The sequence below is a fragment of the Neopelma chrysocephalum genome, unplaced genomic scaffold (genome assembly GCF_003984885.1).
Source record: "Neopelma chrysocephalum unplaced genomic scaffold, ASM398488v2 Primary Assembly neopelma1_72, whole genome shotgun sequence".
In the NCBI taxonomy this organism is placed as follows: domain Eukaryota; kingdom Metazoa; phylum Chordata; class Aves; order Passeriformes; family Pipridae; genus Neopelma; species Neopelma chrysocephalum.
In genome coordinates, this window is record NW_020897732.1 from 9,830,998 (window position 1) to 9,848,894 (window position 17,897).

The 17,897-nt window shown below is 42.1% G+C and overlaps 1 protein-coding gene across 10 annotated transcripts in view; it reads left to right on the forward strand.

The window, feature by feature from the left end:
• The window catches only part of KMT2C (lysine methyltransferase 2C), a 198,749-nt gene that overhangs the window by 63,858 nt on the left and 116,994 nt on the right, over nucleotides 1-17,897 (forward strand). For all 10 annotated transcript variants that reach the window (XM_027686911.1, XM_027686912.1, XM_027686913.1 and 7 more), the window contains 2 exons: nucleotides 2,671-2,809; nucleotides 16,385-16,591. In XM_027686911.1, the coding sequence (XP_027542712.1) occupies nucleotides 2,671-2,809; nucleotides 16,385-16,591 (346 nt within the window). The remainder of the gene's footprint in view (nucleotides 1-2,670; nucleotides 2,810-16,384; nucleotides 16,592-17,897) is intronic.

A 17,897-nucleotide genomic window follows, 5' to 3' on the forward strand; every position in this document is an offset into this window, starting at 1 on the left:
GTAGGAAAACTTCCACAAAGTTGAAGTATGGCACACACAACTAACACAAACACTGTTTTCATCATGCTACTTAGTGAGCACCAAGTTTTCAGTCTTCCCGCGGCATATTGAGGCACAGTTTGGTTTGTTGCAGAGACAGCAGTTGAGATGTTGTTGTTTGTCTCATTTAGTATAATTTGGGTTCCTCCTTCTCTAGAGAAGCAAACAGCAGGGCTAAAAGCTTCATAAGGATGTAAGGTCAGATAGTTGTCATGTGTAGTGAAACAATCTGTCTTCTCACACAGTCCAGGGTTCTTGAGGGAGTCCTGAGAACTTCGCCTTCCCAGTGTGGTGGGTGCCCACTAATGGTAATGAGACGAAAGCTGGCAAAGAGTAAATGGCTTTTACTTGCCTGAAAGTTTCTGCAGGCACACAGTAAAGCAGAGTCCCTTTTGCAAAGTTTAACTGGGTTAAAGAAAGTCACCAAGATGGATCAGAGCAAGGCCACAGTTTCCGGTGGTCTTCCTGGAGCTCCTCAGGCGTGGTTGTCCCGGGCTGTGTTGTGGGTTTTGTTTCTAGTGCTTTGGCGTCTGTCTGTCTTCCAAGTGTTTATGTTTTGCTCTCTGCATTGAGGTCGTATTTAGAAATTTGGGGGTTACTGGCACAAAATTATCCTTCAGATCCAACATACTTGGAAACGCACTGCAGACTGTTATGAATGGCTCCGCTGGATGCTGCCGGTTTCAGGAATCCTCATCCAGGAATGATTGCAGGGATGTTTGTTCAGATGTGCCAAAAACTAAGGGGTGTGGGGTTTGGGTTTGTTTTGTTTTGTTTTCTGTACGGAGCCATTTACTATTACAAAGGGTGTATTCCCAACAGGATATTTATTTAGCATCAAATGATCATCCAGCATTTTTTTTTCGTCAGGATAGGTTGGTGGAAGGGGTTTGACATGAGCCATTTGGCTTTCAAACAGTCATTTTTGGATGTTTCAGATATCCAAAACCATTTCAGATGTATGTTACTGAGTAGCTTAACTGAAATAGGTGAAGCAATTTCAATTTACACGAGCTCCAGTAAATACCTGACACACACAGTCATGACCAGGGATTTTGTTTTCTTTTTTTCTTAATTTTGTGTTTCTCTTCAGTATGGTTCGGAGAACTTCATTGAGGATTTTAAATGTTATGCATTGTCTTCCTAAATGTGTTCACTCTAGGTTAAAGAGTAATTTTACTTCAATCTCTGTACATCCAGCAAGACAGATTTACCCCTCTCCATGTGCTGTAGTGGGTATGTGATTTCAATATTGCAGACCAAGCTGTGCAGCTTTATGTTCTGAGAATTTTTCTCTCTTTTATTGTTTTTATGTATAAGATTAAAGCTTGTAGGAGGTTTTTGTGCATGCCCACCCATGTCACAGATTCTCCTAATCATCCATTTCCCCACTTGAGTCATTTATCCTTTGCAATATTTGATTATATTTTGACATGTTGTGTATTAATTTGTTTAAAAATGTGACTGTATCTTCTGCTTAAGTCTTCTAAATTATCTGCTACTTTACTCTAACTGGACTTGGTTGCAAGAGCTGTATGCATTGGCCTCCTAGCTCAAACCCATGTTCACTGGAGGTTTTAGGGGTGTGTGACTCAGGTGTAGGTCCTCCCTCTGGTGCTGCCGTGGGACAGATGTAGCAGCCATGGACACAGGCAGGATGAGGCACTTGTGTCTTAAGCTGGATATGCCATAGCTCATCTGCCAGAGTCCTATATAATTTTTATGTTATTTAGGTTTCAAAATAAGGTATGCAGAAGTGCAGAAACACCAAATGTTATTGCTCTGCAGCCTTGACCCTTGTTCCTGTGCATTCTGGTGCACTTGGAGCAGCACATTGCCATGTCCTTCTGGCAAATCCCTGACTCGCTTTGTGCAAAAGAGGAAACTGAATGGGAAGAGGATTTAAAGTTGCACAGACGGTGACAACTTGGTGTTACATGTTTCAGAGCATAAACAAACTTTCTAGACAAATAGTAGCATAGTCGGCTGTAGATGTGTATATAAGTTTCTGTCTGACAAATAAGCTAAATTAAAAGGATGCTGAAAAAATTGGTTATATTCCTTCAGATCAGAAGGAAGTTTAAGCTGGTATAAACCATATCCTTCCTTCCTTTACCTCCTCAATGCTGTGCCAGCACAGTTAGTGTAACCAGGAATGAACTTGTGCAGGGAATTGATCAAAGTTAAAGCTAATGTGGGAGGAAAAAAGGTTTGTTATATCCCAGATTAGTGTGCTCACTGTGGTGTTTGCTCAGGGCTGACACAGCAGGTGCACGAGAGGAGATGTGGGGAGAATAAGAATGTCTGAAACCCAACCTCATATGAAAAGGTTGTCATTGAACAACTCTCCCCCTGCCCTTTTCCTCATTGCTTATTGAACAGCTTTAGTTCACAGTGAAACTCAGTGTTATGGAAATAATGTTATAAGCATTCAATTTCATGTTTTAGCTACAGGTGGTAATTTCCTACTCTTTTAATTTTGTTCTGTCTCAGAAGATAGTTACATGGGTTAATCTGTCCATAAATAAAATGGATGTTTGCTGCGCGAGGGAAAGCTTGCAGATGGATTTTTTTAGCCTAAATAAGTAGATAACATACTAAATGATCTTTTTTTTCTTATTTGTTAAACAGAAGTCAAAGAGCAGTCTGCAGAAGAGGATGCCCAAACGGAAGTGGACAGCACCAAGCAGCTAACACCAGTCCTTCAGCACTCAGTGTCCGAGGAGTCTGCCAGCTCCACTGCCTCCGTGGGTGTGGAAGCAAAAACCAGGTGAGGGAGCGAGGAGGAGGAGGGTGCTGAGTCAGAGGCAGGGCTGGGAGTCATGGAATGGGGTGCAGAGTGCTCGGGGCACAGGGCTGGGACACGCTGCTGGTGCTTTGAAGTGCTGGCAGCAGCAGCAGCAGCAGCCTGTGCTTGGGACTGAGGGGTTAATTGGTGTGTGGGGAGAGCAAGGTGAAAAGCACGTTCCATGAGTGCTGTCCTCAGACTGCAGTGGTAAACCCTTGAATTACAGCACATTAGCTGGTTAAATTAAAAGAGACATAAGTGATAGGCGATAAAATGTGATTACTGGAGCTTTCCTCCTGCGCAGGGAATGGTGTATTAGCAAATATATATGAAGTTATTTTTAGTGTTTCAGCTTGTGTGACTGTATTTTCAGGAACAAAGTAAACCAAATCTCTTGTCGTATCTACTGTGTTCTTCCTTATTTCAGGATTTGTAATAGAGAAAATAGCGTTTGTACTTTTTAACTTTTTATTAATACGAATTACCCTGAAATCAGTGAAAGTGTTGGTTACGTTTTATGAGGGAAACCAGAACACACTGTCTGTGATCACTGTTGAAATGGTGCCACACAATTCCAGCAGAGCTTCTCTCCTGAAGCTCTGATGACAGCTCCTAACCCAGTAGCAGGTCTCTCCTGCTGCAGAGAGTGCTGTTACCAGCTACCAGACAGTTACAGGTGTAATTGTATTTTGACAGACTTGCAGAGAATTGTCGTCATCACTTTACTTCCTCCTAATCCAACACAGAACGTATTTTACATGCACAAAAAATTACTTAATCCATTTGAGGCGTATATAATTTTTATGTTTTACGTGCTCACAAACTTCTTAAGGTTCCAAGAGCCACTTCCCTTCTTATAGAGAATTTCAGTTAAATAGCTCTTGTGTGTACACCTGAATGAAATATACAGAAATTTCTATTCTTAATGGAATTTTCCAAAGCTGATATTAAATTGCAGTAAATATGTAGAGCAACTTGAACTGGACAGCTGTTTTGCTTCACTATTTGACCCTGTTTTGGATCATTTGCAAAAAATTTAGTGCTGTTTCATCTGATCTCTGTTCTTCTCAAGGTTACTTTTTTGCTGTTATCATGAATATTTGATTACAGCACTTTCCATAGACATAAACTGGTTTCTTAAAAGCTAGACAACAGTCTTCTGAAAAGACTTCTGCCTGCTTCTGAAACAGCCCTTATTTGCCCTCAACTTACTCTTCCTTCCAACTGAAAGTGTTGACTTTGATTAGTCAAGATGGAATGGCTATTACAGGCTCATTGCTTTGGCTGATCAAAGCATTAAAAAAGCCAGGTACTATTAAATTTTAATTAAAATAATAGTGATAATACTCTGTCTCTGAGACTTTGGAAAGAGATGTACTGAGGAGATGTGAAACAGTTAATTGAGAGTCAGATGTTTCTTTGACTCCAGGTAATTTCGATTCCAAATTTGGATGCAGAATTGGGGTCAGTTGCAGAAGTCATTGATGTTCTCATAACAGTGGGGGAAGAAAACAGATGTCAGGGTTTCTTTGGGAGTGAGTCTTGAAAAAAGCCTCCTCTGATCCGTGACTTTTTGATCAATCCCTTGTGTCACTGTCTGTGGAGTGCTGCCACTACCATTGTGCCATGCAGGGGTAGGAAGACTGGATTCTGGGGGCTTGACTCTGTTTTCTTAGGAGAAAATGCAGCATGTGAAACAACATACACTGACAATGTTGGGTTGTGTAATGGTGGGAGGAAATGCTTCAAGATTTAGGATGAAGTGTGACTCCACAGAGACTAAACCTGGAACTTGGGGAAGTAGATATTTGAAGCTGATATCCAAGTAATTCATACTCATCAGCTTCGTCTCTTTTTTTGTAAGCTTTTCTGTTTCTGTTTTATAACACAAGTAACCTTTATTTTCCAGTAAAGTGGAATGTTTATATATTTAAAAATAACTTTAGATATGTGAGACTTAGGAGAATTATGACAGTATATTGTAACAGACAGTGCAGAAATTTCCTAGAAGACAGAAAAGAATCCAAGCCTCCACCAGAAGTAGATGTAGGTGTAGGTGGAGCTACTTTTGCATCACTTTTTTAGAGTTGAGTATAAGACAATTCTGGGTTTCTGTCTTTGGAAAGCAAGATAAGAGAGTTGGAGAAGCACAGGACATAAAATGAAGTCTTTCCCGTGAAATAAATTATTTGCAACTGAAAAACAGTGATTTTGACATAAGATATGTCAGAAATAGGGTGGAGATTTTAGTAGCTGATAGATTAGCCAGAGCTTGGCTTGTGTATTTGTCTCTGGATCCTTCCTGAGTCTGAGGCTAAATAAGAACATTCAAGAGAAAGGGAAAGAGACATGGCCAATATTGGAACCTTTCTGAGGTGGGATATGGGAGTCCAAGAGAACTATTGACTGCAAATGGGTTTGTGGCAGGGAATCGAGCAACACATTTAATGTTAGTGCTCAGAAAGCAATATGTTTAAAAACCTTTAAAATGAACAGAATCTGAGCCATATCGGGGTAGGGAGGCTGAAGGGGGTGAGGAATGTGCTTGGAAGGAAGGAGTGAATTATTGACCACATGTGGGGAGGGGCAATAACATCAAGCAAAGATAAACTCCCAAGCCTGGCAGTGGCAGACGTAATGCTGCCAGCTCCTATATATCATGAGCGTCACTGGCTTTGGAGCCTTTTCCTTTGGTTGTTCCCTTTTTCTTTTTATAAGCCTTGTGAGAAGCTTCTGTCAGCCCGGGACTTATGGCTGAGTGGAATCCAGCTTCTTCGAAAGGAATCTGCTCCCTTGGTTTGTGCTGCCTGCAGGGAGCAGGGGAAGTGCAGCCCAAGAGGCAGGAAAGCAGCCAGGAGCCGGCTGTGACTTAGAGCAGAGCCCACTTCCACCTTCCTCCCCTGCTCCCCACATTGTCAACCCCAAGCATTAAAAGCTTACAAGAGTGGCCTAGAAACAATTTCATAGAAGAACAAAACACCTTTTCATTCATTTTGCTTTCTGTCTGCTCCCAGAGACTGTAAATTGTATTAATTGCACATTTTCAGTACTTTTGCCATAATCGCGAAGGCGGAACATTCTTAAATAAGTAGAAGCTGAGATTTTCAAACAGCTTTTTTGATTTTGGTACTTTGGCCTGCTAAGTATCTGCTCTTGTGAGCCTGTTGCTAAAACTACAAAAAAACCCCGAAACCCTGGCAAAACACCTTCCTGCTTTCCTGCTTCACTTGTAATTGGACAAAGCACTTAATTTTCATTCCAGACCAATTGCACTATTCCCCCTTGCTTTGTTGCTGCTGCTAAGATCAAATCTGGAGTCTGGAGATGGAGGGCTTGGGTGCTTTATTCCATCAAAAAGAAGTGGTTGATGAACATCTGTAGATTGCTTGAACAAAGAAAACGGTGGATAAGTAGAAAAGTAGCAGTAAACTTCTTTATCTTTGTTCCTTTTTTTTTTAGCCTTAAAGTGCATTACAAAACTTGCAATGCTCAGAACACCACTTGGTGGAAAAAGAAATTGTGGAGGGGCAGAGAGAGTAGATAATCTGGGCAGAATAACGCTGCAGTGATGGAAGGAGAAACTAGATCTTCGGGCAGGAGGAGTTAGATAAAGGATTTAATATTAAAATATTTTTAAAAATTATTAAACTTGCAAAGTCAAGAACACATTTCAGGAGATACCAATTTTAAGATTAATTTTGAAACTGATTATTTCTTTTCATGCTCATGTATTACAATACAATTTGTAGTTTTACATGGATATTTTTCTCCAAGGATTGTTTCTGCAGAGGATGGACCTTGTGCATGATACAGGGCATTTGAAATCATTGCAGAGTTTTGCCTTTACACTTTCATATCTAGATCCATATATGCATTTACCGTATCTTCCTCTGAAGTCAGTCAGTTACTTCTGCATCTGGAAAGTGGACATAGCATTCCTTTGTGTTACAAAAATTAGTTATTTAATAATAGTGAAGTAATATTTCAGCATTATATCAATGACCTGTCTAACCCAGAGTGAAATTACTGATTTGGCTTGCAAGGCACAATTAAAGACTAATACCACACACTGAAAAATGAGAAAAAAGTTAAATATTTACTGGTTGTGCATCCTGTCTGTTCATGCATCAGCTAGGGAAATGGTCTCCAGAAGAATTTTATGACAGATCGTTGTTAAAGCAGCTCCACCACAGGGCAGGAAGGGACCTTTGGAAGTCATCTCATTCCCCTCCTTTTCCAAGGCAGCTATCTACAGCTGTCATTCCTGACACAAGCTTACATAAACTGCTTTTAAATCTTCCAATAATAAGAACTCCATATCTTCCCTAAACAGTCCCTTCCAATCTCTTCTTTGTTTTTACTGTTGGAAACACTTTCCTCACGTCTAACCCACACTCTCCTCATTCTGGGTTTATTCCATTACTACTTGTACCATCTGCCAAGTATAATGGAGGACAGATTTGTGCCAAAGGGGCTTGGTTTATTTCCCCAGCGTGCTTTACCTCGTAACAGAAATCCCAAATTTGTTGCTACTTTCTTTGTAGATGGTGTTTTCTTGAGCTCCAACTCTTCCCGCTGGTTTGAGTTCCTTCCAGATGGTCCGTGTCTCTCTCGGAGCACAGAAGGCGTGCCGCACAAATGGGGCCAAAGAAGGGTTTCACAGGCAGCTGAAATCCTGCCTTTTCCTTAGGCTGAACCATTGCCATTGTGACCATAATGTATTTAATGCTCTCATGTACAACTTGTGCCTTGTGGAATTTGACACTGTAATCAGTGACATTCATGACTGGGCCTTTACGTTGCACAGACCTTTGCTCTGTGATTTGCTCTGTTTCGTAGGAAGGTCCAACCACACAAACCATCCTTAGAAATGTCTCTCGCCCAGTGTGAGCGGGTGCTCGCAGCTGCTCCAGGTTTCTGGAGTCCCACTCTCAGCCTCTCACAGATGTTCTGAGGCAGTTTTTCTGTCTCTCTCCCATCCTACTAAGGCTGCTTGTCTCCACCTGGGTCTTCCTGCTGCTTACATGCAGCTGTCCTGCACTGGTGGGCAGCCAACTGAGCACTGGCAGGTCAGGTCTGATGCCTGGACAGATTTTCTCTCCTCGGGGAGATGGCAGACAGACAGAAGCACCCCATGAGCGGGATGTCACGCCTGGCAGTCTGTCAGGCTGTGCTGAGGGACTGACAGCAGTACTTGTTACAACATGGGGTGCCTACTTTGTCATAGGATTGCAGAGATCCGTGATAGTCACAGGTGATGGTGGGAGTCTGGAGTCTTAAGTTCTGTTCCAGTGTGGAGCAAATACAGATTTTTCATTTCTCCCAATAACACCTTTTCTGTTTTTTTTTTTTTTGCCTCCAGCTTTCTTTGTCAGCTACTTGTCTTTTTTCATGTTGTTGACTTCTCTTCATATTTCCATTCTCTTTACTTTTCTAATCCTAATCTCTGCTCATCAGTTCTAATCATTATTTCAGTGTCCACTTAGTTGTGGTTTATTCTTCTTTGTCTCTCCGCCTGATCTGCAGTTTCCTTCCCTCCATGTCCAGTGGCTCCCAGACAGGTGTTTGTGACATGACATTTCTTCTCACACCTTTAACCATCTTCTTGTTAATTTTCCTTGTTAGCTGTGACTCTGTTCTCTTCTTGCTTCCTTTGGCTTTCTGTGTAATCTGTATTATTTCCCACAGTCAGTAGCCCCGTTTCTCCATCACCCTCCATTTCCCTCACACAGCAAACCCTCTGTCGTGCCCTGCCCATTCATTCATCATTCCTTCCTCCCTTCCATATCCCAGCTGACTGAAAATACAGGCAATTTAAATGGCAAAATCTGCACTCACAGCATCCCGAAGCTGTAGTTGCAGATATGATCCCTGTGAGTGTCTCTGACCTTTGCCAGAAGGATGTTCATTCACAGGGTATGGATGGTGCATCTGGAGTCTGCTTTCACACAGGGACTGAGAGAGACTGGAGTGTGATTAGTGAAGAGAGAATTTCTGAGCTCATAGCTTCGATGTGCTAAAGCTTGGCTTGAACACATGTGATCTCCTTGGTGAGGTTGGAAACGTTGAGTGAAATGAGTTTGGACTAATTTTCATAGGCTTATAGAAAGTGTATCTCTAACTTCAAAAATGAATGTGGTAAAACTTAAAAAAGTTTCGCAGAACAACAGAAGGATTGATCAAAGATCTGAAGTAGCTCCCAGTTAAGCAATTGAGAACCATTCAGTCTGTAAAAGATGTTACAGAAGGAAGATAAAAAGCTTCAAAATCATAGGTGGCTGTATCCTGGCTGTTCAGTTTCTTTTAATTCAAGAAACTGAGGGTCATCAAATGAAACTTTTCAGGGTTAGATGCAGAATAAAAGGAAGGTGATTCTTTGCACAGCAAATAGTTGTCTAGAGTGACACTCCTTGCTGAAAATTTATGTGAGGTTAAGAACAGACTGGGCAAGTTCATGTAAGGGAAACTGAGAAGGAGTATATGGGAATCACAGCTGACAGAGGGAGGCCCAGAACTGAAAGTACTGGGAGTCATGGGTGGTATCGTGTCTGCCCTGCTGTTTAATATCCCCTGTGCATCTGCTTACCCTACTTTGATGAAGCTTTCTTGAAAAACTATTTAAAACCAACTTGGTATATGGTAAATTTTAGTAATTTTCAGATAGTAAGACCCTGCTCAGTCTTTGTATGGAGTTGCCTCCAAGCGGTGCTGGCACCTCTGTGGGGTTTATGTGGGTTTGGTGTGATTGTGGGTGCCCCTCACTGGAAGGTTGGGTGGGGTTTGAGCAACCTGGTCTAGTGGAGGGTGTCCCGCAAGGGGGTTGGAACTGGATGATCTTTGAGGTCCTTTCCAACCCAACCCATTCTATGATTTCATGGCTGATTTCCCAAGAGACGGAATTTGGCTTGAACAGACAACGCTTTCTGAGTACAAATACACACCGAAGTAGGAGGCCACAGAACTTTTTATTCTTGAAGTTTTATCAGTCAGAGGTTGATTCACCTCTCAGAATTGCATAAAGTATCACCTTTCAGGTACACTCACAGTTGCACTCTATATGGGATTGTTATTTGGGAGTACACGTCAGTTCAGATGGACATTAAAGAATGATCCATATGCCCTTGGAGTAGGACCTCTAAATTCAATTCATTCAGCATTGGCATTCTAGTAACCCCTCCTGCATTTAGGGTATGTGAAACCCTAACTGAGCTTTAAACATTTGTTTAAATTAAAGCTGACACATACTGATGGTGAATAAGAGCATATTTTCTAAATTTCAAAATGTCAGTTAAATGTGTTGTTTTGGTGGTGTTTGGAGGGTAATGTTTTCTTTCTTTCAAATAAGAAGAGTATCATTAAGTTGATTACATGGCTGTAGAACTCCAACTGTGCTGGTTTGAAGAAATTGGAAAGCAATTATTGCCTAATGCAGCTTAATTGCTTTGTGCAAACTTTTAAAATTCTTCACCTGGAGTTCATATGAACTCCCTCCTGCCTCCTTTTTTTTCAAGGAATTTTGCTGCATAAGTTAAATATTCATTTCAAACCCAACTCTAATAGTGTAATAGTGTCAAACCACTTCACAATTTCAAGTTGTTCTGTGATTCAGTTTCCTATTGGAAGGAGAACTCTTAGTGTGTCAAATGTTTAAATACAGCTTTCAGCTGAGAACTTCTGCTTCTTTTTCTTCGTAGTATCTCCATGTTGCCCTTTGCATCCTTCTCTATCCTTAGTATCCTTCATTCAGATAGGTGATTTATTGGGTTGTTAACCCTGTGTCAATGTGAAGCTGATATGCATCACCTAATAAGGCTTCTTCAGTCAGTTTTCCTATCAAGCTTCTTCATTATTATGGTCCAGGTATTTATAGCATGTTTAGATGAAGCTGAAAAGCTTCATCTGAATCCCAGAGTTGTGGAATAACTTCACCTCTGTGAATATCTCACATGTATTAGAACTCACACTGATGCAGACCTCTGGTGTTGTTTCAAGCCAGAAATCTTTTTTTTTTCACTTAAAAGGCAACTTGTGGGTCTTGATTTGAATTTGCATAAATGATACAATGGTGGATCTTCACCAAGGAGAAAAACAATTTACTCTTTAAATAACACAACATAAAAGCAAAGGCAAAGTATTTTGTGCGTTAACACAACTTGGCAGAGCTAAATAAATAGTAGGTCCCCTGTAGCATTTAATTTAGCCTTTTAGCATATGTTAAAACTACTAACAGGGTTAGGTGGGAGAAGAATTCTCATGGCCAATTCTCATCAGTCTGCTTCGGTAATCAGTACAAACAACGCTCTGAAGTTCTCTTTTGCTCCCATATATTCAACTTTATTGTGCTGAGCTTAATTTTCATTGTGAAAAATAGACGTTAAAAACATTTTAAGTTTCTGTAATAACTAGCGTGTGTGAAAAAGACATCCTGAAGGCATTTCCAGACCTTGATGAAAATTAGTGCATAATTCCTTCAAAAACAAACAAGCTCATAGCAAAAATTACGATACCCTCTTCACCTTCTATTTCAACCCAAAACATGAATGCAGTCTGTCTTTATGCTTTCCAAGTTGTTTTTTTTTTCTTTTAGCTTTAGTGCAATTGTTGTCGTGGCAAATGGCAGTAGTGCACATCTGCAACTTTTTATTTAATGTAGAGGCAATGGCTGTAGCTGGTGGATCTTACTGGAATTGCCATGCCTTGGGTTTTCTCAGATATAATCCATCAACTTTTCCTGTTTAAACAACAAGAATGAGTAATTTTTATTGTGATTAATTGAAAAGGTGATTGCACAGCAAAAATTCTTTGGTAATCCCAGTGTCACGGTCGGCTGGGAAGGATTTCGGAAAAGCTAAGAGGTGAGCATCTCTTGAGCTGAATCCATGAATTTGTATCTCTGCTGCTAACAGCTTTCCTTCATCTCCATGGGATGCTTGGATTCCCCTGGGCATGCTCTCCTGAGGGAAGGGGACCTTTAACACCTCTCTGCAGAACAGGCGGCTGCAGGATTTCCTTTAGTCTGCCGCCTTCACCATTTGGTACTGAAAGGGTTGGACAACTCCAAGTGTCTTACTGATAATGATGTTCTTACTGATAATGATGTTCAGCATAGCCTACTTGTTGTCTTCCTTGGCATTCAGCTGTGTGGGAATCCTGGAGACATGGAAGGAAATTATTCCTATGAAAATGAGGAAGGAAACTTTATTTTCCCAGGTGTATACACAGAGTTGCAGGTCCATGGCAGTGCCTCCTACCCATGTATAAAAAATATGCAGGAGAGTGGGAGTGGGACCCTCATCTGATACTGTTGAGGGTCACTCAAACTCACATGGACCAATCTGAAGGTTTCCAGCAGCTGCACAGCACTCAAAGTGTACATCTGTGAGATACGGGACACAGCATAAACACAACATGTTTGTTTAGCCATACTGCACATCTGCTTGTTATCAAGGAGCCTTGGCTGCCATAGGATACCCCAGTGCCATTTCCCAGCTCAGAAAGATCCAGGAGGGGCTTCTGCTTACTCTTGGAAGTCATACTATAGGGGGACTTGCTATGTTTTAAGTGTTGATAATCCCGAAGCTCACCTTAATTCTGTTAAAAAAAAAAGTTTGGGGGACTCTCAGTTTTACCTTAACTTTCTGACCAAATATTTGCAAGCAAACTAGATGATGTTTCTCCTCCTCTGGTTGTAATTTAATATTGTGCAACTAGTTGCCCAATATTGCATGTGTTGAAATGAACTCCTTTCAGCTGGAAAGTGTATTTTAGGATGAGTCCTGATGACTGTATGTCATTGGTCAAGTAGAGGAAATAGTGACTGTTCTCCCTTCCTCCAGAATTAACTGGCTGGAGGGCATTTTGTTTTCCTTTGTCAGGATGTGGACAGGGGAGGATTGTAGCACTTTAGATTCTTGTCAGGGGCTTTAGTAAATTCTGTGTGAGGAAGAGGCACTGACCAAGACAACTCGATGAAATAAGAACTTGTAGAAGAAAATGGCTGCAAAAGAAGAGATGTTGAGATTGATGTGTTTCTGGTTAGAAAGGGCATCCTTCAAACAAGATCCAAGTCTGGATCTCCTCACATGGCTCGATAGGAACAGGCATTAACTTCAGACATTATTAACCTTTTGGCCTCTTACTGCATCCTCATAACCCAGTATGTCTGGTCCATTCTGAACATAATTTTTCCTCTGTGTTATGCATTGAAATTTGTGTGCATCTGTGAAATCCTTTGGGATGAGGTGAGGTATATAAGCACCTCCTGGTAATAAACCACCTCTGCAACTTTAAACCTGTATAAAAAAGTAGCGTTTGTTGTGGGAAAAATTAGAAATTAAGTCGAAGTTACAAATAATGATGAACTTACATTTTGGGTTGTAGCACCTAAGATATATCTTAAATGGTGTACTGGTGAGCTGCTTCTTTTTTTTTTTTCTTAGTAGCTTATAAAAAGATTTGTGACACATCGTCTCTTGCTTTTTATCCCATTTTGAATTATCCTGTTCTTAAAATATGCTAATTATGATAACAGATCTAGGGTTTGATCTTAAGAGTTGCCAGTATCTCAATTTCGCTATCTTCAGTATGAGAGCTCTTCTTGCATCACAGATTTAGATCCTCTAATTGCATATTGACATATGGAAAGTAGATTTGTAAGTACTTTCTGCAATCCTCAGCTGATAGGAAAAAATCTCTACCTTCTGCCCATACAGACATAACTTAAAATATTTACTGAGCACTTAAACTTAAAAGGCTAACGTGATGGAACTGTCCACTTTGTACTGCATGGCAAGCCAGCCACGTGGCATGTTGGGAGGCAGACGAATGTGGCTTTCCTGCTGAGGGTCTCTCTAGCATCCAGATCCTGGGAGGGAGTTCACTGCCACTGGCTGTTTGTAGGTATCTGGGGGTGTGATATACTTGAAGCCCTTCTGCTTACCCTCCCTGGAAAGCATGAAACCTTATTTTCCCCCCTTTTATAATCCCTCCCCTCTGTCTCAGCCCCACGGTCTCTTGGCAGTGGCCAGGGAATGTTCTGCTGCTCCTGTCCTTACCTTCTGTATCCATGTGTTCACAAGTCCTTAGCGAAGGGTTCCCCCAGCACCCTCCCCGTGGTGAGCACTCGAGCACTTGCTTCAGCTGCAGTCCCCAGCTTTGCTGGAGCAGGAGCAGTAGCACAAACCATATGATTCTCGACAGCTTCACAGCTGCCCGCACCACGCTGCAGAGTAGCTGTGAAAGTCGCTGCTCCTGTTGTTTCACTCCAACTCTGCCGCAGAAAAGCTACTGCTGGAAGTTGTGGTGCCGGAGCTGCCTTACAGGCTCCAGAAATATCAGCTTTACTCCTGTGTGCCTTTTCAAATAATACCACTTGAAAAGTTAGTATATTTTTTTTTCTTAGTTACTGTTTCATATTTCTCTTCTATAAACCTTAACGTTATTGCATACTTGCTACGACTCCTCTTTAACGAGCTTTGTTTATTTGTTTGTAATTATCCTCAAGTCTTTTAATGAGCAGTGATAGTCTGTCCTAACAGGATGTATGAATAATTATTTATTCCACTGTGGATAATCTTGTGTTTGTAACTAGTGTAATTTATATACCGTGGTGCTGCCTGTTTAAATCTCTTAAGTCTCCTCACAAGTCTCTTTAGTCTCAACCAGCATAAATAGCTTTGCTTTCCCTGCTTAGGAACTCTGCCTGTGAGGCCAGATCAGGTTTCACTGGCAGTCTAGTGGTTATAGTCACTGACAGACAAATAATAGTGTATTTGTTGCTCTATCACTCTGAAAGCCAGCTATAAAATAGACATATATACTGGTTAGCTGTAACTATTCATTTTTCACTGTTCTTACGCTGTCTTTATCACTATTTTCTTTGCATTTTTTTTTTATCTTCGGGTGCCTCTTTCTAAAGATTTCTGGAACGTGTCAGACATTTGCCATCAGCTCCGGGGGTTGTGCTGGCTCACGCTGGTCGTGTGTTCAGGCAGATCAGGGAGGGATGTGCGACCGAGGCCACGGGATGAGGACAAATGTTTCCTCACAGTGCTGTGGGAGGGTATGATTTGGGTACCATGAATGGGGCTTGTTTTACCTGCCCACCAACCTGCATGTCCCCAAAGATCCATCTGCATCAGGGAAAGTGCAATCCTACCTATAGACCATTAGTAGAAGTATTTGGCTTCATTCTGGACTTCATTTTGGGCTTGTGATATGCTGCTTCCTTCCTTAGCATCTGACTGTAATAGAAGAGCAGTTCAAAGGCATTTACATACCCACTTGTATTTTCTTTATTTTCTTTCTTCTTTTTTTTTTTTTCCTAGTGTTGCCTATAGGGAGAGCAAAAAGATCCATCTCAGATTATGTTAAACCAAATCTCAGGGGCTTTTGCTGGATTCTCAGGGGTTTCTGTTCTGATCTTTTTCTTTCCTTTTCCACTTTCACCTTTTTCTATTGCTGTTCCTGTCTCTCCAGGCTGAAAAGCACTCTTTATTTTTCCCCCTAGAATTTAGTAAATGTTATACAGGAGTTCAGCCTTAAGGTTTTCTCTTCCTCCCACTTTACTTCCCTCCTCTCACTCACGCAGCACAGAGTGTCCCAAATCCAAATGTGCCACCTTGGAGATGCACTGAAATCTATTTAAATGGAATCCAGGCATAACCAAAGCCTCTATCCAAGTGCCTGATTCCCTGAGGCATCTTTTTGCGGTCTTTGGGGCATAAATACGAAGAAAACAGAATTGCTCATTTAAGCATTAAAAAAAAAAAAAAGTGTTAAATGGCCTTCCTTTAATGCAAACTGCATTGCTTGCACAAGTTCACATTTTAAGTTTGTGGATCTGTTTATTATAGAAATATTTTTCAGTAGCTTCCATATGATGTGACACAAGGAGTGCTGTCAGAGCTGTCATTTCAATCCTGTCGCTATGTTATGCATGTTAAAACATAATTGCAAATGGCACACGGCATTGCAGCGGTCACAGTTCTGTAAATATAAAATTCCTCTAGTAAAACTTCTAGACATAATTTTGTTTTTAAATATTGAAGTAAATGAGGATGTTTGGATTTTTGTATGTTTTATGCCCTAGTATGTGTGACTGTAGCTATTGGTGTGATTTTCTCATTATTCCATTTTTTTCCCCATATTTTATTAAATACCTTTTGGTATTTGCACACTGTGTTACATATAAGCTGTATGTGCTTACAGAAAGGTGTGTGTGTAGTAATGTTCTGTATGTCCTGTGATGTTCTGGTGCTTTTTAGCAAGCATGTGTTTAGAGACACAGAATTTTTGAAATTATTTTAACCATTTGAATAAGTGGGGATTTTTTTAGTTGTTTTGTTAATCATACAGTTTTGTGAACAAAAAAAAAGTTCTTTTAATGTAACTGTAATTTAGCTGAAAATAGTGTTTCTAAATATTGAATTTTGACAGCACTTGGGAGCTCTTATTGTTTTGTTATAAAGGGTTAAATTGGAGTGAAAATTACTCTTTGATGGTGTATCCTCTGGTGGTTTTCCCCAAAAAAAGAAGTAATGATCTTCCCTTTTACAGCGAACAACTCTGCGCCTTTTGTTACTGTGGAGAACGGAGCTCATTAGGACAAGGAGACTTAAAACAATTCAGTCCAACTCCTGGGTATGTTATTCCATGGAAAAACCAGCCTTTAAATAAGAGTGAAGCCAGCGACAGCACCGATGGAGCTTGTGAGAGAACTCCAAGGCAGAACTCAGTGCCGCGCAAACAGAGAGGACAGAAGAAGTAAGTCCATTGTACAATAAATATTCACTGTTTTTATTTTGCATGAAGTCCAGGAAGCATCTTTACTGATCCTGTAATTGCAATAAGCAAATAACTTGTATTTGTGAAAATGTGGGTTATTAACAAATTTTTTGAAGGAAAAAGCAACACGTACAAAAACCTAACCAAAAGCAGAACCCCAGAACAACCGCCACGCGAGCAGCATAGCAATAGCTCTTCTGCTTTTTAAAAATGGGTTGGTTTCTTCCCCCGGGTGAGAATCTTCAGTCTGGAAGAACGCAAAAAAGAGACATAGTTGCTGCAAAGCGCAGATCTGCTTGTGAGGTGGAAGTAAAAGCATATGTGAGGGTAGAAGATGATGGACTTTTGACACTTCATGTGTTGTGTGGACTGGAGTAATGGGAAGCCTTTCCCCATCTAGTCAGCGCTTTCCCCCTTGCCCTCTAGAGCTGGCTCTGGCGCTGGTGCTGGTGCTGTTGTAGGCACACAGCAGTGCTTCTTGCCCTCCAGGAGTGGGGTTTGCTGGCAGCTCTCCCAGCTGGGTGGGTTTGGCCATCACAGGGCAGCGCCCCGAGGCCTCTCTGAGGGATGCTGGGGGCGTACCCAGCTCCAAAACTAGGGTTTGTGCGATGCACGGTGTGCCTGGCGATGGCGTTTGGATGTGACCCATCAGACCCATGCTCACAGGTCTGTTTGCTCGAGGGGGTTCTGTCAGTCACCGTGGCCTTTGGCTTGTGTGGTGTTTGTGGGCAGGGGCGGTTTGTGCAGTGGCTGCTGGTGAACGTGGGATGGTGGCAGCAGCTGTGGCCATGCGGGGCTGAGGGTGGTGCTGTGATGCAGGGCCGCAGGCAGTGTGGGGCTGAGGGCAGAGCTGTGATGTGGGGCCGCAGGCAGTGGGGGGCTGAGGGTGGTGGTGTGATGCAGGGCCGCGGGCAATGTGGGCCTGAGGGTGGTGGTGTGATACAGGGCTGTGGGCAATGGGGGGCTGAGGGTGGTGGTGTGATGCAGGGCCGCGGGCAGTGTGGGGCTGAGGGCAGTGCAGTGATGCAGGGCCGCGGGCAATGTGGGGCTGAAGGCGGTGGTGTGATGCAGGGCCACGGGCAGTGTGGGGCTGAGGGCGGTGCGGTGATCTGGGGCTGCGGGCGGTCTGCGCCAGAGGCCGGGAATGGGCTGTGGACGTGGGGCTGCGGGTGCGGGTTGAGGGCTGTGCGGTGATGCCGTGCGGTGGATGCGGGGCGGTGGTGCGGAGCCGCGGGCGGTGCGGGGTTGAGTGCGGTGATGCTGTACGGTGATGCGGGGTTGAGGG